At 37.5% G+C, this 23,333-nt stretch overlaps 1 protein-coding gene across 9 annotated transcripts in view; it reads left to right on the top strand.

The window, feature by feature from the left end:
- RASAL2 (RAS protein activator like 2) overlaps positions 1–23,333 on the top strand; it is a 246,775-nt gene that overhangs the window by 121,488 nt on the left and 101,954 nt on the right. For 7 of the 9 annotated variants that reach the window (XM_039881391.1, XM_039881390.1, XM_039881393.1 and 4 more), the window contains exon 3: positions 2,270–2,396. In XM_039881391.1, the coding sequence (XP_039737325.1) occupies positions 2,270–2,396 (127 nt within the window). Of the gene's footprint in view, positions 1–2,269; positions 2,397–20,935; positions 21,327–23,333 lie in introns of those variants that run through there. The other 2 variants (XM_039881399.1, XM_039881397.1) reach the window with 1 other exon arrangement.

The following is a 23,333-nucleotide window of genomic DNA, read 5'->3' as shown; positions in this document are numbered from 1 at the left end:
TTTTTTTTTTCTCCCTGGGGAAAAAGAGGACTTCAAAGAACAGTACAAGGCTAAAAAGACTTAAAATTTTTTTCTTTTTTATGTTGTAGAACCTGGAAGATATACAAATTTTAAAGAGTAATTCAGTATAAACAATAAATGTGAACTAGTAAACTAAATTAGAAGAGTCAGAATGAACAAAATTGCTTTTCTAAAAATGACTGTCTAAAACTGATTTTCTTTGGCTGTGTACTAAGATTTGTGAGCTCCAGCTTGGTTTGTTTGATGATCCTTGAAATATGAGCCCTCTAATTTTCAAGGAGATCAATATCTTGTCAAAATATTTTAGGTAAGAAGCAATCGATAGTGCTGTAAAAGTAAAATGTTCATAAGAAACGCAGATTGAGAATCAAAGTCAGCACTGTCTCGAGTCAGAGGTGAACTCCCCTAACCTGTAAGAGCGATACTTTAAAGGAAGCCTATGATTATATTTTAAGAAATGAGGAGTCTTCATTAAAACTTTGAGAAAATAATTGTGAGTGCATTTTAGGTCCAAATAAGAAGATATAACTTATTTATCCTTTCCTTAGAAATGGCAGAGACAAAGTATATGATAATAGAAGCCTTTTCTTACTTTTTCCCGAATGTGGCCTTTATAAATTTCCACAGAAAAGATCATATAATATCAAAAATAACTACTATCGTTTATTTATGGCATAGGCCTTCATTATTTCAGATAATAGGCATTTTTAGAACAATGAAGGAAATAGTTATATTTATTTAGGTTCATCTATTTGTTCAAAAATACAAACTTTTTTCCCCAAATTAACCCCCGTTCTTTTCTACTTTTAAGACAGGTAGAGGATACATTTCTGCCTTTCTTACTACAAGGGAGTTATTTGACCTCTCAGTGCTATTCTTTTAATTATTTAAGTAGGGATAATATAATTTTCATCCTGAAAGGGATGGGTGACTTAGATTACTGTTTGTAAAGTTTTAAGTTACAGGGTGCCTTTGGAGGAGTCCATGTCTTTACTGATGCTATTATTTGGTCTCCTCTTGTTTTTTAGAGTTTGACCTTTCTTAATTCTGCCATTTCGTTTGTCAATGTGCAAGCAGTAATCATAGTTATGCTAATGAGGAAACGGGGAATTTTTGGTCCCACAACAAGTGAAAGTTTTCAGTCTGTAATGAAGACGTTAGGACTTTACTCTGCAGGTTCTCAGTAACAAGCTTCCCTTGCTGCCATCCCCTTGACCCCAGTCATAGGAGTCGGATTACTGAGGCAAAGCCGCAGGCATACACATATCCATTTTTCTGGATCAGTTGATGCGATGGGTGTTCATTGCAATCATCTGTAGAAATAAATTATGACTCATCTGTAAAAAGGGGATAATAATAATGGCTCCCCCACAGTGTCACACACATAAATTCCTTAGCCTTGCACATAGTAAGAACTTAATGCTAGTCATTATTTTTGCAATTTGTTAAAAGTTCAGTATTGGAGCCATAAGAAATTAGAAACTATGATTATTTACTGACATATTTTGCCAAATTAGTTTGGATGTCACCAGTACTGTTCTAGTTTCGGTAAAGGTTGCTAGTGAAATCTCATTGTGAAAGGAACTCAGCGCCATCTCATTACTTTACAGTAACTTGTAAGCTGTAAAATAGTTGTTGGTATTAGAGATCTCTCGTACCATTCATAGCTCTCGTACCACATATACAAACAACACTTGGTGTGCTTCTGAAGTTATGCCAGAAAAAAACATTTTTTAGGATTTCAAAAACTAAACTCACTTTTGGGAGAAAATATGCTATTTTATGTAAGTATATAAGTTTGCACTGAAAATGTGTTTTATTAACTATCTCTAAGTGCTTAATTCTAAAATTGAAGAAAGGGGGTGATTTTACTACTATCTAACAAAATCTTCTTTTAAGAGAATTTTGGAGCTGAGTCTTTCTGGTCGACTTTTATTTGTGTGGGCATTTTATTTAGTTTTCCGAGCTCCCAAAGCAGGTGCACACCTGGATGCGATTTGTCCATATTTCCAGTAAGCTCATTTGCATGCTCGCCTTTCCTGATCTCTCAGTTTTCTTTTTAAAGAAAAGCTTCCTGAAAAGTGGTTGGTAATACCTTACTATTGTATATACTTTATTTCTACATTTTTTCTACTTTGCTCCGCTGATTACAAAGTCCTGTCTTATTAACTGAAAACATCATTGAGCCAGAAGGTAGTTATGGTGAGCTGACTATTAAGTTTCATCTCTTTTCCTTTTGGTTGACTAGATGCCTGTGGAGGGAGGACAGGAGCAGCAGACAGATTCCACCAAAGGGCGATGCCTGAGGAGAACTGTCAGTGTCCCTTCCGAGGGTCAGTTTCCTGAGTACCCACCAGAGGGCGCCGCTAAACTGGGTAAGCTAATAAAAGGAAAGCTGTTCCTTGCTTTTATCTGGTAATTTATGGACTTGTTATTGAGTGCTACAATAAAACAAAACATCCTGCATCTCCAGTTAAGGAAGCTCCTTGAAATATATCTTAACCAAGAGTTAAAGGTCATTAAAAGTTCCGTTTTTTTATAACCAAGTGGCAGCAAAGTTATTTTACAGAGATAAAATTTATCTGAGCGTTGTTAAGTTTGCTGTACAGTCCTAGCAAGCTGGATGATGTGTTGTTTCTGACTTTACTGCTCGGCTTTAAATTTCGAAAGACCATTAGATGATCTTGTTGAAATATCGAGAGTCACTAGGAAGCCAGTATTATGTAGAAACTTAGTACTGAGTGTTTTGTGACCTGTTCACACAGCTACTGATGCTGTCTTGTGTAATACAGTGTCGGATCAGGCTAGTTTAGCTGAGCTAGTTTTATATGTCCCACGTGAGTTATATTCAGCACCATAGTTGGAGTGGGTGACAGAAGAGGGAAACCGGAAAAACCCACGAGTTGTTGTACACTAAATAAATGAATGTCGATATCAAAGCATCTCTGCCTGTGTCCTCCCAGATGTATCTCGTTTCATGTCTGCCAGCGGATGTTTAGATAATTAGATCAGGTAATTTTAAGGGAATGTAATTAAGATTAAATAAAATAATGAAAGGATTTTAAAAGTAAAAAGTGCTTTGTATTGTATTATTATTTACTTAGCGAGCCTACACAGTGAGCCATAGACCTTTGGTAGGCAAATAGAAAAGAACCATTTATTGTCTCTACGTCGGTTAATATGGTAATTCTGTGATTTTGGTTGTATCTTTGAAAATTAAGGTTTGGGTTTTTTTGTTGTTTATTTTTGCCTTTCTCTTCATTTCTCTTCATATTCTAAACGGAACTCAGAATTCTTGGTCAGAATTTAAATCCTTTATTTTTCTTTTTATCCTGTAACAGCTGTTGCTTTTCCAGAAATTAGTCAGGTTAGCAAACACTTTTCTCCAAGGAGTCATACTTGGAGAAATAAAATCTTCTTCTCATCTTATTTCCATTGTACTTCTTTAGCATGTGTTGAAACCAGTTTAGGTGTTGCCCTGAATTATACTGCAAACCTGTCTGGGTGTAACCTTTGTATTGCCAGTTTATATTTCACATACAAGTTTTATGTAAATTGGACTGGCTCAGAGTCACCTTTCAACTCCTTTGCTGTCATTATTTGGAATGTTATGCTTATGACTCTCTGTCACTACTCTAGGAACCTCTGACGAGCTTTGACCCACAAACTTCAGTTGATTTTGAGGAAGTGTAATGATAGTCTGAGGAATTATTGCCATTTTATAAAAGAGAGAACTATATAGTAAATTGCTACATATCTCCAGCACTCCAAGTACTGGTCTCAAAGACACTAAGATGAGGTGGCCAAGGTATCTGGCCCAGAGCCAGTCCTCACCTACCATCCCTGACAGCAAGCCTGATAGCCATCTCGATTCATGGCAATCTGTGATCAGTTTTGGAGCGGATGTCCTAAGTTAGCACTGAAAGCTATTACTCGTAAATATTAGAGGAGAAAGACTACTTTTAGAGCTATTCTTTCTTATATGCCGGTCTATTGTTGAATTAGATAATTATTCTGTTCTATTTTTATCTTCCAGTGATTTGTCTTTAGGCAAAATTTTCTGTCAAATATTTTTATTGAGTAATTGCTGTATATGTAACATTCTATGCCAGTCCCTAAGAACGAAAAGAGATGTAAAATAAAATTTCTGCCTTTGGAAGATTCTCATCTATATAGGAAGACAGATTATTGATGACTAATCTCAGTACATGTTATTATTTATTGTGATACATTATATTGTGTGGCTTTTATTGATTTTTTAAAAATTATTCATTTATGCAGTGAATAGTTATTGAATAACAACTATGGGCCAGATGCTGTTCTAGGCACTTGAGATCTAACAGTGAAAAAAGTAGACAAAACTCTCTCCCCTTGTGGAGCCTGCATTCTATGAAGGAGTGACAGAAAATAAGCAAGAGTAGTAAGTAAAATGTAAAAGTAGTAAGTAAAATTGACTATGCTAGATGGTGATAAGAACAAAGATAAAAATAAAGTCAGAAATGGGAATAGGAAATGTCAAGGAAGTATACTTTTAGCTAAGGTGACCAAAGAATGCCTCACTGCCAAGTGACATGTGAGCAAAGGTTTGATAAAAATATGGGAGTAAGGTGTGCAGATCCCTGGGGGTGAGGCCTTTCCCCCGGGGGACAGCTCGTGCACAGCAGGAATGTGCTTGGAGTTTGCAGGAGCAGCATAGATGCCAGTGAGGCTGGAGTGCAGTGAGCCCGGGGAGAGGAGGAGGAGATGCCATCACTGAGCTCTGCGGCGAGCGGGTCTGAAGGCCTTGCAGGTCACCATAACGGCTTTTGGCTTTTACTCTGTGAGATGGGGAACCACTGGGAATAAGGATGCAAGAATGGAAGGTCAGAGACCAGTTAGGATGCTAGTGCAATGATAGACAAGAGAAGATAGAACTTGGGCCATGATCTACTGATAGCAGTGGAAAGTGAGGAATGACCAGGTTCTGTATATATTTGAAGGAAGAGCCAACAGAATTTGCTTGTTGGATTGGATGTGGGAGGTAAGAAACAGAAGAGGGAAGAATTTTGGCTAGAACAGCTAGAAGGATGTTCCTTGAAATGGGAAAGACTATGGGAGAAGCAAGTTGGAATTGGCCAGGGGCTCACTTTTAGACGTGTTAAGTCTGCGGGTCTTATGAGACGCCCAAGTGGAAATTCGTGAGTCAGGGAATCAGGGGAGAGGTACGGACTGGAGATGTAAATTGCAGGCCTTTAGCAAATGGATGGTGTTCAAAGCCAAGAGGCTGAGTGAAATCACCAGGGAAATGGGGATAGGCAGAAGAGAGAAGCCCAGGGCGGAGCCCTCGTACAGCACCGAGAGGTTAGAGGACGAGGAAGTGCTAGCAAGGGTCAGGCCAGAGTGAGAGACCAAGGGAAACGCCGGCATTTTGTTTCCGGATAGGTAAGTCGAGTGCAGTGTGTATGGGAAAGCCCTTCTGTTTTCGCAGAGTTCTCACATTTTCCAAGCTCTGCATTCTCTTCGTTCTCCAGCAGGGGGCCCCGAGGCGCCCTGACCAGATTTCTCAGGTGTAAAACCACGGTATACATTTCGGTTTTAGGTGTGAGGCAGTCAGCTATAGAGAATGCCCACTCATGAAAAACATGTGCCTTCTACTCCAGAGAATTCATGACGGAAAGGAGCCCCATGAATGTAAAGGATCTGTGGAAAACTTTCGTCGTGGCTGCAGTTTACTGTACATTAAAGATTTCCAGCTGGTGAAAAAACTCGTGAATGGAAAAATACGGGAAAGCCTGTGCTTGTGCCTCGCACGTTGTTCAACGTGAGCAAGTTCACACCGATGAGAAACCTGATTAAGTGTCAAGAACTTCGATCTAACGGAAGTGTGTTTGGGGACTTGGGGCGGACAGTGGTTAAGCACAGAACATCCTTCCCTCTCAGTGGTTCTCAGACTCTTGAACTCAACAGTTGACAGATTACCCGGGATACTAAACTTGCATTTATGCTGGCGTTTAACAGATTTTGATACACCAAATTCTTTTCCACTGAAAATGAGAGGTTTTCTTAAGGCATGAACATCACATCTAAAGCACCCATTTCCAGATTTAGAAAACCTAGAAAAAACTATTTTCCCCTGGTGACAATATCCAGATTTTAATTTATTAAATAATTTTAATTGTTCAAATGTAAATCATGCAAAGCATGCTTTGATGAATTTTCTAAAGGAAATTATTTCTTCAGATGTTCGGGTCTTTGCCTGGAAACAACACTAGAGGCTGTATAAGTTGACCCCATGAACTAGAACTAGTAAATATTCATTTTCAATATAAATATAAGCTATACGGATTCAACTTTTTTTTTAAGCCATCAAATACCTTCTAGGAACACTGTGAAATAGGGATAGGTGAAAGCCGAATAGTGGACGTTTTTATGAAGTATACTTTTATTAAAATAGTACACCTTTGATGCATGCTAGCAAGCCTCTTAGGAAGGAATGTATCAAAAGTCTTTTAGAGTCAATCAAAGTTAGCTCTCCAGAATTTTCATGTTTATGTTTATGTAAATGAAGAAGTCAAACAATTTCAAATCCTACCACAAAAAAAAGGACACCAAATTGGAAAAACACTTGAGGAAAAGCTAACCTTATACCTATGTTTTCCTAAGTTTATTGACTTAAGTGATAAAAATTTGAGGACACCTTTAAGAAAATGCTTGTTAAAACAGAATAGTCTCTTTAAGGCATTTATAAAATTATTATAAAGGATAACTTTTAATCAAAATTTTTAGAGGATATCGATTAGTCAAACCTTAGTGTTAACCATTAACCCTGACCTTCTCTGTTAAATTAGCCTCAGTTTTAACTTTATGTATAAACTAATGATGACTCTATTTTTAATCCCAAGACATTTATTAGGAGTATCTAGATAATTTATGAAGCATTTTCAAGATGCTAGAATCTTCTGTAAAAACGCAGAGTGATGATAATAGTAAAGGAAGGGGAAATGAGTAATGAAGATTTAATATTACAAGAAACAGATCCTTCCATTTTTCAAAGAATAGAATTTAAAATGCTAATAATTAATGCCTGTGTATGGCAGCACTCAGTATTTAGATTGACTGTTATGTTTATATGCGTCTGTGTTTGTACATATATCTTCAATAGAAGCAGATCTTGAACAAATCAAAATATTTATGAAAAAATCAGTAGTCTGATACTTCTAGCTCTGAAAGTTAGAACTCAATGGGATAATAGCAGCCCTGGGTTTATTTGAAATGCCCTAAAAATATCAAATCTTGTTTCTCTCCTATAAAAACCATTTCACAATTACCTATAAGCAAGCTCATGCTAAGAGAGCCATATAATATCCAGCCTTTATACTTGTATTCCATCATTCCTGGATTTCAGTGATACGTAAGTGATTTGAGGAGAGGTCAGATGAGCTCAAGAATTATCACAAACATGTTGGATAATTAAAGTAGAAGACCCTGGAATAATCTCACTTGAGGCTTTTGGTTGGGTAGTTGTGAGTTTTCGTAAAAACCATGAGCCAGTATATATTTATTCTTTGAAATCTATAAGATTCCATAAGATTCTGTGTGGTGATACAGATCATACTAGTCTAGAAGAATGAGCTCGCATCTAGGTTAAAATAGCCATGTACAGTCAGTTCTGCTCTAATGCGATGTGTTCCTAAAAATCACTGTCCTATGCAAAATCACAATAAAAGTTATAGGACTTCTGGGGAAAGGGGGTTGGGACACTATACTCAAGAACTTGGTCAATGACACATAAGATAGGAACTTAGTGAAAATGGTAGCGCAGTTTTCTGTGTGTTAAATGACTGAGAAATGCATAAATACTGCAGTAAATATAGCACTTTACCTTGGAAAAAATCTTGAAATGTACTTGTGATAGTGGACCTCCGAGTAGTTTCAAAGTTTATTGCGAAGTGACGGAAGGAGTGCTTTTTGGAAATTGAATAGAACACCGTTACGCCACGGGTGGATGGGCGTGGGTGTGCAGTGAGGGAGCTGGTAGCGTGTGTGTGTGAGCGTTTTACGTGTTCAAATGTGGCTCGGGTGAGCTGGGTGTAGTTTTCTTTGTTCACCTAGTGTTTTTCGCAGAGGAAATCATGATTAAAAAATTTGTGTAATTGCGCATTGTTCACTTATGTGGCGATTATGGTGGAAAGTTCACATTTTCAAAGCAAGCGTTATTACAGAACCGACTTGATTTAATCAGATTCGTCCATTAGAAGGAAGCGGCTGGCATTTGTGAGCCAATTAAATTCTAAAATGTCAATTCCTTTTGAAAACATTTCTAAATTTCTTTAGGAAGTTATTTGGAACTCAAAACTAGCATGAATAAAATAAAAATTTGTATTTTAGTTTTCAAGCTACCCTGCTAAAGCCAATTTCTGTTTTACTCTTATGAGTTAGATTTAGATTAGCAGCGAGAATGTTTTTTTCCATAAGGAAATCAGTTCTCAGTTCTCAGTCAAGGAGCCAGACCGCAGCGCCTTCTGACTTGTGAGTGGGTTCCTGGTTTGCCTCTTATCTTCTTCCCCATCCTCATCCCACCACGGTGGAGATTGGTCACGTCTGGTAAGCGGGTGCCAAGGCAGTGCCGCCCTCTGGTTGTGCGGATCATGCGTTGTCCAGTAACGGGGGTTGGGGGGTGGTGGTGGGGGGTGCATGTCATTTGTCTTCATCGATTTGTAGTTATTTCATAAAATTTCCAGTAGATGGCAGTAAAGTGTCTTAAATAAAGAGTTCCTTTTGTGATTCAGGTAAGTCCTTTGTATGAGTTGTTGTTGGGGTTCCTGTAAAGCCTGAGGACCTGGGGAAGGATAACGATGAAGGAAGTCAGCGTTAACTGTGGCCCAGCGACTTGCTAGGTTTATAAAGCTGTGTCATAGGCCTTTATATTTAAGTTAGACTAGCAGTTTTTTTTAACAGATATAGCGTGTTCTGTTCTTCAGCCCTGGTTGGGTCCCACATCATGAGAGGCCCCAGAGACATGCACGCGGACATTTTAGATCTTCGAGGACTGGCAAGAAGAAGCCTTTAGCAGTGGCTGCTTCTGAGGAGAAAACTGGAGATGTGGTGGAGCGGAGTGAGAGGGAGATTAACTTTTCATTATGTAACTGTTTTTACCTTTTAAACTTTTAGTCGAATGAGATAATATTCTTAAATAATAATGGCAATAATACTAATAACTGTAATAAAGAGGGAAGAGAGAAAGAGAGAAAAAGGAAGAAGAAATCTGCTTGAGCTCAAGGTAAATTTCAGTTCTTTATGATGTATTTCAAAAACAGGGAAAACAACGAACTAAAATCTGAGCGAATGAACCAGAAGGGTATATTATGTTGACGCCAACCTGTGGCTTTCACATTACTAAAATACACTGCTTTAAAAATTAGCTAAGTTTCTTCTCACTCTCCAGTCATTAATTTGTAGCAGGATTTTAAGTTGGCCGTTAAAACAGCTTACTTTTTTATTTATCTGCAGTAAAGAAGAGAAATTGAATTTGACTAAGAGACTAAAAACTTCTTTATATTTTTACGTTAGGTGATTGTAATCTAATAGATTGTAAAAGTAACCTCTGTTGGATTTTTCAGGAATGTCAAAAAATGATATTTTCTTCTCCTTGTCTCTTTGTTGAATAAAACTTAGCTAAAGCAATGCCGGGGAACAAGCTTTCTGTGGATCATAAATGCTGTGCCTCTGAACTAATGCATCGTGGAATCAGTAAGATAGTAGAATAGGTGTAAATGTTTCTCACTTTACTTGGACGGGTTTAAATCAACCCAATAAAGAAATTTGAGGTGTGACATCTTAGGAAGCTTCCTGTCTCTATATCTCATGACTTTACTCATTGTTTCTTCCATTTTTACATGCACAGTTTGGCAAATTCTTTTCTTCTCAAGGACAGTCATAATTCCCCATTCTGTTCTGTGGTGGAGATGGAAACATGGGGTGGACTTGTTTATAAAGCATCTTGAGGTTTATTTTTGAGGCTTGATCTAGGCCCCTGGCTGCCATAGATCCTTTTCTAAAAGGTTATAAGATTCAGGTAAGTTGAACAAAATTATCTAAACATTACTTACCACAGTTGTTCTCTCTCTCTCTCTCTCTCTTCTAGTCCAGGGTTGGCTAAGCTGTTTACCAACAGCTTACATTTAGTTTACGTTTCAAACAGAAGGATTTAATAAATCAGCTTGGTGGAAAATCTAGTTGAGTTTGTGTCCAAAACAGACTAGAGCCGCCTCCAGGGATGAAGCGTGTTTTGTTAGGCCCGACCCTGACCCTCTCAACACCCACCAGCCCTACAGTAGTTTCTACAGTAGTAACAATGCGTAAGAGAGGGAGCTCCCAGGCTTCTCATAAAGCTGTCCTGTTCACCGGTTGTTCTGATTACTTTCTTTTCTCTGAAATTTACAGCCTATTTTCTTTCTTGTTGTCTTCAGAAATTCTTACGTTAACTTTTTTTCTCATTTTAATTGATACTTAAAATAGCATCACAGGAAGTTCCCATCTTTTATTTTCTTTCCTTCTGCTTACAAAATAATTCTCATTTTGTCTGAGTTTGGCACATTCTTTCTAATTGTAGAGAGTAGAGAGTAACATCGGAAAAATTCAAGGTAGAAAAGAGTGAAAATAACATGAATTCATAGAATGGAAAGAAAATAAACAACTGAATTAGAAAGAGAACCGGTGGTAGTAAAGAAAGATTATTTTTTTATCTCAGTTCATTTTTTTCCACTTAGAGGCCTTTAGATTTTTTTCCCTCTCACTCTAATCGGGATAATGAGATCTAAAGAATCAAAAACATATTTAAACATCTTTTGTAATTAATTTTTAAAAGTAACAATTGCAGAGAAGTATTTAGATGTATGTATTAGGAGCTAGATAAGCTAGTGAGGGAGCCAGTGAAATAATACAGTAAGTGTGAGTGAAAGGAAGAGGAGAGAGAAAAATGCTTTGAAAAGTAGAATATCATTGGCAGTGCGCATAACAATTAGATAAAAATAGCCTTGGAGTAGCCACTGAAAGCTGGACAGTTCCATGATGGTAGATGAGCCTCCCAAAAGGCACTGCATGTGGAACAGGAGTGAGGAGAGAGTTTGGCCTCTTCTAATAACACTTGACATCATTGATATAGCATAGGCTAATGGGTAGATGAGCCTTTATCATTAAATGTGTTACTTTGATTAGAAAATTAGAATTATACTTATAATTTCATAATCTTTCCCAAAGCTTAGAAATGAGTTTAACTGTTCTGTCATGTTCATGCCTAGGTAATATATTCATGACTTGTCTTAGCTCAGGCTGCTGTAAGCGAATACCATGGACTGGGGCTTAAACAACAAACAGTTACTTCTCACAGTGCTGGAGGCTGGGAAGTCCAAGATTTGGTGTCCACTGAGGGCCCTCTTCACGTTGCAGACCGCTGACTTCTCCTTGTATGCTCACTTGGCGGAAAGAGGGCATGGGAGCTCTCAGGGGTCCCTTTTATAAGGGCACTAGTCCCACTGGTGAGGGCTCCAGCTTCGGGGCCGAATCACCTCCTAAAGGCCCTACCCTGTAACACCATCGCATGGGGGATTAGGAGTTCAACACGTGAATTTTGGAGGGACACCAACATTTAGTCCATTGCCGTACTGTTGTCATTTTTAATTGGCATAGCAATTTAAAGAAATTTATCTCGTGGAATCTCATGTACCCATCTAAAGGCTGGTTCATGCATTTTCCACCTGTGAAATGGTGAACCATAGATCAAACAAGGTATGTTGTGCCAGTTCTATCAGAGAATAAGAATAGATTAAAATTTTCACTAGTAGAAATTTACCCCCCTCTTTGTTGATAAGTGAGATTCATGAATGGATTTTCAGAAGAATGTCATTAGACTTTAAGAAGACATTCCTTAGTATATACTTTTCTTTCAAAATTTATCGTATGCTATTTCCACTCTGTTGGTGATAATGCTGTGCTATTTCAGAATTGGCAACTTTACCAAAAGTTTATGTCTCAAAAAAAAAAAAAAATCTAATAAAATTTTATTTTTCTCACTGTATCCCTCTTTTTCTCCATTTTCCCTATTTTTCTTTCTTTCTTTCTTTCATATGTTCTAAGTTATGGGACTTCCTTTGTAGGAACAGTCGAAAGCACAGCCTTATCTCTGCAGGGTAAACCAAGATGCCACCGTATAGATATTGCACGGCCTAACTGAAGGACTGGTTTGATGTAGTAATCGTGTCTCATTCTAATATTTCTTCTCTATTTTAAATGAAACGTAAAAATCACCAAACTCTTTAAAATTCTAGTGTTTGTGTGTATCCAAGTTTAGTTGCTGTCATTAAGGGCCTCTTAAATAGCTTTTTGAAAGCACACTATATTCTGGTAACCATTAAAATTAGAAGGAACATTCTTGAGGCTAACAAGCCTTTAAATTACAAACTAGATATCAGAAAGCTTAATACCGTGGATACTGTAATGAATAACAACATAGTCTGTTGTCCAATCTGAAGCTATAATTGGTGGGAAGAGACAACCTTGTTGATCTTTGTAGCTAGAAAAACAGTATAGAAAATCTAATAAAAATATACACCATAAAATCCAGTCGGAAGAACAAAATCTATACCTGGTGTAGTTGGTCGATGGTGGCCTCCAAAAGGATATGTTTACTTTTTTTTATAATATTTGATGAAACTGAAGCAATGCTTTTCCAAGACCCTACAAATAGTAAATGGCACAGCTGGTGTTTGAACCTGGTGATCTGGCCCTCAAGCCAGTCCTCTTGACCGCCGTGATCTTCTGCCTGCTTGGAGTGGCGAACGAAAGAGGCAGAGTTCTTTACTTCTGGGTCCTCTGACACTGTTAATGGCAGTAGCCCTCTGCTCTTACGAAAATATATTCATTAGCAAAGTCACCTTCTGTTATTTAGTGTAAAAAATAGTGTAATCGTCTCTTTGAAAATATAAAAACAGAATACATAGGTTTTCTGTTACCGTTGGCAGTCAGAGGAAAAACTGTGACTAATGAAATTCTGTTTACTAACGATTCAACTTCATGCATCATTTAGAGAACTTCTTTACAAAGAACATGTCGGCATTTAATAGCACTTCATCAATATTAAGTCCAATTAAACACTGAACAAGAATGGACAGTATATTTTCAGCATTTTCCAATTCTTCATATTCTAATTTCATGTTTTACATGATGTAAAATTTAAAATATGCATCATAAAAGTTTTAGAAAATTTTGAATGTTTTATAGGGGATAATTTTAATCATGCAGCAACTGATAATACAGGATAAAGCACCATCCATAATAATCAAATTGTACAAATTCAAGCCTAACTGTCTCAAAGGACAAAACTATATTCTAAAAAGCAGTGCTGTGGCCTGACTTTCTCTTGCCAGTGAGAGAGAAACCATAGTGTTTATTTCCTGACACGAGGGGGAAAAGGGTGCCTTCCACCCGCACCTGCGAGACCCTGGTCCTTATTTCTGTGGGTGGCCTCCTGAGAGACCTAAGAGTGGGGCTGGGAGCCGCCCTTAGTTGTCAGTGGCTGGTCCCTTAGCAAGTTCATCGATCTCTTTCATCTGTCAGTTTTTGTCACCCATAAAATACCATTCAAATATTAGACTTCCTGGAAATCTAGCTATTTTTCACTTATTTTTGTTTCCTATCAATATCACATTTGAAGATTAGAGTGTTAAATACATTATTTAGTTTTAAATTAGTTCAAATAGCCAAGCTGTATACTAACTTTACTATGTTCGGGGCGGATTTATCTGTTAATAGTAACCACTATTGAAGGTAGGTTAAAGAATACCACAGTCACGTGATCGTAATTCTCGAATATGGTTTTTTGGGGGAATTACATCACTACTGCCACTGAAACAAATCTCTTATAGAAGATTTTCAAGTTTTTCATTGGTAGTGATATTTTTTGTCTTTAGCCTCAGTGGTAATAAATATAGATATCATGTTTTATTGCCAAGAGAAAATGTTATCCCTTGTGGCAAACAACAAGATGTGGCTTGTTTGTTTTTGGAGCAAACAGCTCATCGGTCTTTGCGCACAGTGCTTGCATCGCTGAACTTCATTGTGTTTTCTTTGTAGGGTCACTGTTTTGGGTCATTGTTTATGAATTGATTATGTTCCTTGTCCCATAATTCTGTGCCTTTTGTACCATTGCTTTTGCCTTTTCTGGGAGAATACCTAATTCATTTCTTATGACGTAGAACTTTTTTTGGTAACTATAATTTTTTTACTGTCCTTGCAGAAATTTAGAAGGAAGTTTTAATCTCTCGAAAGTCATTTTTTATATATACTGATACGTTGTAGAACTAAAAATGATGATTTATGGAGTTGCTTTTTCATGTTTTAAACTTGACTTTAACCGATTGAAAGGTCCTTTATTTGAACTTAAAAAAAATCTCATGTCATTACATAGGAACTTTCAAAATTAATCCTCAAAAAAATAGGGGAAAAAATAGAGAGAAACGTATTTTGAAATGTAATATTGGAAACGAAAATGTAGTGAGACTAGTATGATAAAATGATAAAAAACCCTTTTGGATCCTAGAATATAATTGAAAAGGGTCTTATTTTTATTGCTATCACCATCCTAATGATTCAGAAATAATGGGTAGAAGTGCCGCAGATTCAATTTCCCTTGCTTAAAGACTTAAAGTTTCCTTTGAGAAATGGATTTTCTATTAAAAAAACAAAAAACAAACAAACAAAAAAAACCACAAACATCATTTTTAAAGGTTGGACTAAGGGATGATATTCTTTTAGAAAAAAATATATGGAATATTTACAAACCAAAGACTGAATATACATTTGTAATACGAGTTTTTTATCTCTGTTTTTATTTATATGAAGGATAAGGTCCAATTAAGTTCCTCGCCCTGTTTCATATTAAGTATGTTAAAAATGGAAGAGGGAAAAATAGCTGACGGAAGAGGCCCCTCATTCTCTCTTGAGTTGGATTTCTTCCTGAGAACACAATTCGGGGCCAAACTACCGGGAATCTCTCCTTTCCCTTTTTTTCCGTTTAAATTCCTCTCTACTGGCCCCCACATATCCTAGGGCCTAGACGTTAAGAAAACGTTGACAGATTCTCACTCAAAATGATCATTTTCAAGTCAGGAGCTGCCTTTCTGATTCTGGGAAATGTAGCTGTCACCAGCGGCTGAAGTAAGTGCAAAAGCACAAATGAGGACCTTTTAAAACTTAGTATATGGTTCTAAGAGATACACGCTTTGTGACCCTGGGCTTTATTGCAGACTGAAGAAAAGCGCCCCAGCCGCTGACAACTCTAATCTGAAGCAATGCGCAAGCCTTTTATAAAATTAATAATAGCGTAGAAAATTTGGAGGTACAGAAAGCTGTGGAGAGGAAAAACAATAACCCCAAATGCCGCTTAAAGATAAATTCGGAGAAGGAATTTAGTGTAATATACCTCAGTGGTTACGGGAAAGCACTGTAAGGCCCAGCAGAGCTTGGCTTCCGGCTCTGCCACCGTGACCTGAGAGTTACTCTGTCAGACCCATCCGTGTCTCCATTTCCTCATCTGTAAGTGGGCAAAATAGTAACATTGGCATCGTAGATTGTTTGTTTTAGAACTCTGTGCTCTAGGAAACTACCGTTAGAATTTTCCAATTTTTTTTTTAAATGACATAGATCTTGGATTTCTAGATTTTAGCTTACTTCAGTTAGTTGTGAACAAATATGGAAATTAAGCAAGGGCAACTTTACCTTTAGTATGCAGTAGTATTTTGAATTACATGGGACATGTATATGTTGTGAATCAGTGGTATGCCAAAGATGGCCATACCGCAACGTCTATGCTTTTTCTAAGTAGACTTTATGGGAAAGATAACTCACAGTTACAAATATTCTTTAAAACTATGGCAAAACAAATACTTAATGACTTATTTTTACTGAAACTGATGTGTTATCTGCATTATATGGGAAAGATGGACTAATAGTCCTTCAGATAGCAGATTATCTTAATAGGAAATCAGTAAACCTAACGGATACTTATACACTGGTGTGCGTGTGTGTACACATACATACACACACACACACAGGGTTATTACCTGTTAATATCTAACCTATCCCCAAAATGCTTTTAGTTACTTATGGTGTTTATTAATAAATTTTTCATAGAAATAGTGTTGTATTTGTTCCTGTAGTATATTCTTACTCATACGATAAAATAAAACTAGGAAATGATTTGCTTTTATTTTTCCACTTAGGTTTTGCTTATTTTTCTTTGAAATATGGTCCTATTCATATGAGAGCATGGGTATTGAGAAAAGTGATGACCTTTGATTTTGTTTACTCCCTTTAATATGTCCTCCCTGCCAATTGCCATTTCAGATAAGGAAATGCAGTCTACTCAGTCATCTTCGCTGGGAGAGCAAGGTGTAAAGCTGTATGCTTAGCCACAAGTTTTAAAAACACTGTTTGGCTATCATGATTGTCACTTTTTGGCATGTGCCTTTTCTAAGTACTTTGCTAAACCTATGACTAACAGATCTTCTAGTTTTTACAATGCTTGTTTTGTTGCCGTAAGAACAGCAGTGTGTATTTATTTATATGTATGTGTTGTGGTCCAATGATATGCAAATAAAATTAAATAAGGTGTAGAATTTCAGAGGCATTTTTGAAAAAGTGGGTGACTTTAGAGTTTGTCATTCCAATTACACACAATGATTCTCTTTTCTAATTTGAACTCTAAAAAGAATGCAGTGGGAAGACCGCAGTGTCGGAATGCCAGTCTGGTTTGGGGGAGACCTTAGAAGAAACTGTGTTGATGGAAGAAGCTGTGTTTCTGAACCTCTGCTGTTCAAAAGCAGAAGCACACATGTGACTGGTGTCGACCTCAGCTTGACCGCCGTTGAGATGTTGTTCTGTTTGAAAGAGAAAGATGGGTATTAGCAGGGGTTTTTGTTTATTTATTTATTTGATAAAAAATGAAATGTGCAAGTAATTTTTAATTATATGCAGCTAGCTTATTTTTGTGCCCTTTGAGAAAATGGTGCATTTATGGTTTTAGGGTTTCTTAATGGCTGTCCCATTGACTTCTATATTTATACTGAAGTCAGAATTCCATAATAACTTTTCTAAGGGGTTAGGGAGAAAATATACCCTCTATATTCTTCAAAATTTACAAAGTGGACTATTTGATTGATTCATAACTAAAAAAATATCCTAGCCTTTTAGAAACAAAACCAATATTTGTAGGTACTGAATTTGGAAACTCACATAACTAAAGCCTTCAGGAGTCCACTTATACCTGTTTACAAGACATTCGTTTTATTCAACAGATATTTATTAAGCACTTATAAGAGGCAGACACTGTACTTTGCAGTGATGAAACAGCAGGCAACAAGGTAGGTATAGTCCCTGCCACCATGGATGAGGAGCAGATGGACATCCAGTATGTGAATGAATTGCAATGGTGATAAGTTCCAAGAAGGTCAAGAACAAAGTGCTATTTTCGTATATAATAAGACCATAGTTTGACAGGGTGACCAAGCATTGAAATGGATTGATTTTCTTATTTATGTTTGAATTATATTATCATAGAATTCCGGAACTGAAAAAGGCCTTTAAAATGATCTAGTCCAACCCTTCATTCAGTGTTTGAATCTTTCTTATTATTTATTTGATCATCGCTGATGTTTCACTATTTTTGACTTACAAAAATGGCATTTTCATGTAGTTCAACCTAATACCATCATGTATTAAGTACAATGCTGAATCATGACTACGTAAGATGGATTAGTCACGAAAACCCTACCCAACTTCTTAGAATAATGTGAAACCAGATAATTACAACATAGTGATTATTTGCAGGAATAAAATGGCTTAAGTGTCCTCACACATCCAGAGCGAAAGTGCCTGGTGCTGAGTTAAGTGTTCTGGTTGTTTGATCCAGTACATCAATTCCCAACTCCTTCAGCCCCTGAGGCTGCTCTTAACCAGCGAGGGATGTTCTGCGTGGACGTGGACTTCAGCCGCTTTCTAGCGTGAGCTGATGCTGAAGGTGCAGCCTATACTCGCGCTTCTCCAGCTTCTTGGAGAACTCCCAGTGTTGTAGGGGATTCAGAGTTCATCAGTCTCTTTTTCGGTCTCCACCCCAGAAGCTGAATTTTCCTGGTCGTGGTGGCACAGCACGTGGCTGTGGGTTCATAGGTGGTGAAATTTACTCTGAGAAGCCACTTGTGCAGATCAGGATCCCACCTATTACAAGTAGGTCCTAACTGGGTAAATGATGAAGTAACAATTCTTTTGGTGCGTAATTCTGTTGGTTTTAATTAGCTACTTAATACCACGCAAGCCTGAGATAACTTCCTTTATGTTCTCGTTCCACCACGTGACATGTGTAGTGCTGGGCCTTGGCACTGGGGAATGGGTGTAGAAAGGTCCCTGTCCCGAAGCTATTCTAAAGCACTAAGTCTTAATACTTACAGAAGGTTTGATAAGTGAAATATAGTCTTTCATCCATCCGTTCTCCCATCCGTCATTCATGAAGACTCTCAATGCCGGGCATCGTTCTGAGTTCTGGGGATAAGCCAAAAACAAGACCAAGCCCCTGTGCCCCTGCGCCCGACCGCCTCACATTTCAGTAGGAAGAGGACATTAACATCATTGCACAGAATGTTAGGCTCTTTTCCTAAGAGCTATGAAAAAAGAGTAGCACAAAAAAAAAAAGTAAAAGAAAAAAGATACAGCAACTCTCGATAGGAGAGAAGTTAAACCACATTAAGAGAATAATTGAAATCTGGGTTTTAAAGTGTAGGTAAGAGCGTGGCACGCAGACCAGGCAAGGGAGGAGCTTCCGGTCAGAGAGGCAGCAGCACTCAGGCCAGAAGGCACGCGGGGAATCACCAGCAGAGATGCCTCCTTGTAAAAAGAGCTTCGTACGGGAATCAGTAAAGCGTTTATTTCTTAATAAATAATAAATGAAGTTTAATATGAATGTTAATAGAGAAATAACGTTTATTAATATATGAATACATAATTAAGTGTATTGTTTGAAGTGCCGGATAACGGAACCGCATCATCCTTGGATTTAAGAAAATTGTCTCCTCAACAGCGGCTTTCAGATTTACTCAGGTATTAGAGACTCCAGCAATAAAAGTGCTTTTTGCACAACACAATAAATTATTGTTATAATTAATCTTCGAATATCCGAACATGTCATTATTGATTTGAATTAGGAACCATTTAGGCCTCTTTAAGATTTATTTAAGAATATTCTTAACGATATTTAAGAATAAAAACTCACACTTGAGAAAATTATGTACATAAACTTCTGTCATTTGAGGAAAGAAGGTCACTGTTAGCTGTTTCTTAGCGCTGGCATTTCTCAGCAGCACAGTTTGGGCACTGCCTCACGCAGTGGGCCATCACATGTCCCATCAGTCTGGATGGGAAGATTTAGGGGTCACTGTCTCTTGCAGCAGCGGCCCCTGTACAAGACTCTTGCTAATGGCTCTGACTTCCTTTTATCGAGCTGAAATCTCTCTCTCTGTAACCTAGACTCCCTGTTCTTAGTTCTAACTCTTGGGTAGAATTATGGAAATCATGACCTATTTCTTAGAATTATTCTGAGGAATTACAAGGAAAAATAATTTCAGTGTGCTTTGCGCTATTTTAAGGTTGATGATGAATGACAACGATAAAGCTGTGTGTCACCTCCAGTGAGGAGAAGGCAGGGTTGTCGGTGTTTTGATTCGTACGGGTGAGGGTGGAACCTGTGGTCTGTAAGTCTTCATAAACCCTCAGTTCGTTCCTTTCTTACGACTTTTGCTGGTGCCTTTCTTTCCCCACGATTCTTATTTGAGTAGCAATAGGGTTTAAAGGAGTAGTTCATCTAAAGTAACAGTTGGAAAATACAGTGTTAGAGCATTATTTATGAATCTTGAAGGAAGATGAGACTAGAAAAACAAAAATAAATCATGCCTTAACTAAAAAAGACTTTAAATCGTTGTCTTATTTGAAAAAAGTGTGCCGAAGAATATGCATGCATTCACACATATGCACACGTGTGTATTATATATACACATATACACGCATGAGTAGGTATATACGTAATATGTGTATAGATGTATATCTAGATAGTGTCAGAGATGTATTTCACGTTAATACATATATACACACACATAAACCGAGAGAGGATATATGTGTTTCCATCAGCTGTTTGTTGAGTGGTGGATAACAGATTGGCCTTGTGCTCCTCTCGTGTCTGTCCTGGTCCACTGTCTGAAGTGGCAGGCAGAGTCTGCCTAGTGATTCAGACTGTGAATTTTTTAATTGATCCTGACATGCTAACCTCAGCAACTGAGCAGCTGCATAATGTGTTAGGTCATCATACCAATAATGAAGGTGACATCATTGACCTGCCTTCCTTTTTTTGGAATGAAGAAAATAAAACCCTAAATATTATGTCTGATTGAAGGCAAAATAGGTAACAGAGACAGTATTTATCACAGCATTACATCATTATTCATTAGTTAAAACCTCAGTTATAAATTCGTTTTCCAATTGTTCTTCATTTTAAAAGGTAGAGATTTCCTTAACTAGAGATCCCTGAATAGGCGATTTTAGAAATGGAGTTTTCTGTCTCTCTGAAATATTTCCTTTGCAAAAGTTCAGGCAGGTGACCTCACAGTAAGCAAGTCTGGGTATAGCGTGTGTGTGTGTGTGTGTGTGTGTGTGTGTGTTGTGCAGCATCAAAACATGAATACACTGGTTTTTGTACTTCGGAAAGTTTGTATTTTAATTCAGCATAAAAACATTCAAGTAAGAATCTCTGAAATTTGTTTTATTTTCCTGTCCTCATAATAGGGCAGATTTTGAAATAGATTCTGTTTTGAAAAAAAAAATCACTTCTTAAAACAAATGCACACAGCCACCCTACGGCCCCTTGGGACAGAAAAAAACGAATTACCTAGCGTTGTAAATCACGTTGCTTCTGCAGCAGATTGCCTGCGCCCAGTGCTGAGAGAGACGCAGTGAGTAAGGAAGGGTGGCTATTGTTTAGTGCTCGGTAGCAAAAGAGCGGGGAGGCAAAAAAAAACAAAAAGGATTGAGTTCGACTGGCATCGGCTCTGGCTTTTCTGCATTCCAAACTGTCTGAGGCACAGAGCGAAAGCGAGAGAGGGAGAGAGAGAGGGAGAGAGAAAGGGAGAGAACAGGCGAGTGCAGAGTACAGAGTGTTTTGAGTTTCTGACTGGCATGCCGGAAAGATCATGTTAGCAACACCCAGAAACTTCCCAGAATGCAGACCCCAGGTAAGACTTCCTGGAGTCTGTCTGAGACTTCAGTGAAAAGTTTTTTTAATTACACAATTGCAGTGACTGTTTACGTTTGTGATTATAGGCTTTAAAAAAATAGGTTGGTTTTCATTACTGTGAGTTCAGAAGAATATTGTGGGGAGGCCGTCAGCATTCCAGTACAAAAATCCAGCATAAGAACAGCCATCTGAGAAACTCAGGCCAATTAAAAGGGTGATGATCATAGCAAAATATTAACACTGCAACATTTACTTGTTCTCTTAATAAATTGAAGTGGATTCTTCCCCAAAATTCTTTATAAAATATTAAGATACCTGGGAATGGATATATCTCATTTCTCTCCAATGGAAACAAAATGTACTGACCATCAATAAGATTCTTACAGCCTTGATTGAATCTTAGTAGCGTATAACCTGTGTCATTTGGAAAGTTCAACAGGTTGGATCCATAGACACAGTGAGCTCATTCGAATGAGAACTTTGCTTTTTCTTTCTGCCTAAGGTAGGCTTTTAATATCCTCTGCCAGGAGATGACAAGTTGGAAACTTTAACTGATTGACTCATTGAAAGTTAAACTGAAAGAGACTTTAGAGATCATCTACAGTCCAGTCTCCATTTTCTTTGAGAACACTGAGGTCTAAGCGATTTAATGCTTGCTCAAGATCACAGAGGTAAGAATAGAACTGAAATGAAAATCTGGATCTCCTGATTTTCAGTTTACTGTTTTTTTCATGGAATCAGTTACATGTAGGTTTTCTTTTTCATCTATACTGTATCTGCAGACCTTAAGCACCATCTATTATTTCCTAAATCGACCAAATGCGTCATAAACCTATATTGAAATCTATGGAGAGGATATATTGAGGAACAGATGTCATCCAACTCTTGGTCAGAACCAAAAATATATAACAAAATATTTACAAAAGAAAAGAAAGCCTTTCAGTTAAGGAAAATGACTATAGTTTGTATGCTGCTTTTATATAAACAATTACATAGCTGTGACATATTCTGAATATCTGTATATGAAATTAAAACTCATTCAAATTGATCTTAATTTCTTTTAAAGACTTTAAGACTTAGCAATTTTTTATAAAATTTAAGATAGTAAAGCTTTTCTTAGATGCTAATATCCATTTTTGTAACTCATATCTATTTACCGGAAGCAAAAAATCATCCCATATTAGATGCGTTCTCTATTTTTTTTTAAATTTAAGATAACATGTAAAAATTATCCCAGCCGTTTGTACCAATTGCCTCCTTATCCAAGGTCCAGCTCTGTTTCCCTCCGTTTATAAGGGTCCTCTGTCACTTCACCTCACAAATTATGTGTCAGAGGGGAACTTAAGTGGAGGGTCTGGAGAGTCACAACAGGGAACATCTGTCTTCATACATTTTCATTTAGTTCCTAAAAGAGGTTGCTGCCCTTTCCATTTTTCTGGAGACATTGTGGGGTTGAGAGAGGCCACACTATTCTAGTGAGCTGAATGGTAAAGATAGCCACTGTCAAAAGGATCTGTCATGGCTCTTTACAGCTCCTGGGAACAAGTTAGCTTGACTTGACGATAAGCACAGTGGAGTAATGTTGTCCTTTTGTGTTAAAGCTTGACCTGTTCATTCCAGTTTTCAGCTGGGTCTGTGTAAATGCAGTTGTGGTTTACAAGGCTGTGTGCGATGAGCAGTAAGGAATAAAGGAATAGCAGTAAGTTTCATTATTGCTCTCGGCTACCGGAAACCAAATTACAAAGTGCATTCTCCACCCAGTAGGGAACAAGAGACTGTTTGTCCAGTGTAAAATCTGTGACTTAGGCACCCTGTTTATGAGAGGATTGGTGCCTCTGAGAATGAGGACACGACTCTCTACAGAACATAACAGTGTTCATGTGGCATGACACAGGAGTTTTCTCTCATCTTTTGTCCTTCATGGAGTATGAGAAGGACTGCCATGATACGTGGGTTTATATTTTGTTATGTGAGTATATGATAGATGACAGAGAGAGAGAGAGAG

The sequence above is a fragment of the Pteropus medius genome, unplaced genomic scaffold (genome assembly GCF_902729225.1).
Source record: "Pteropus medius unplaced genomic scaffold, Ma_sr-lr_union100, whole genome shotgun sequence".
NCBI lineage: Eukaryota > Metazoa > Chordata > Mammalia > Chiroptera > Pteropodidae > Pteropus > Pteropus medius.
Note: the sequence above shows the minus strand (reverse complement) of the source record. Positions and strands in the feature narration are given on the sequence as shown.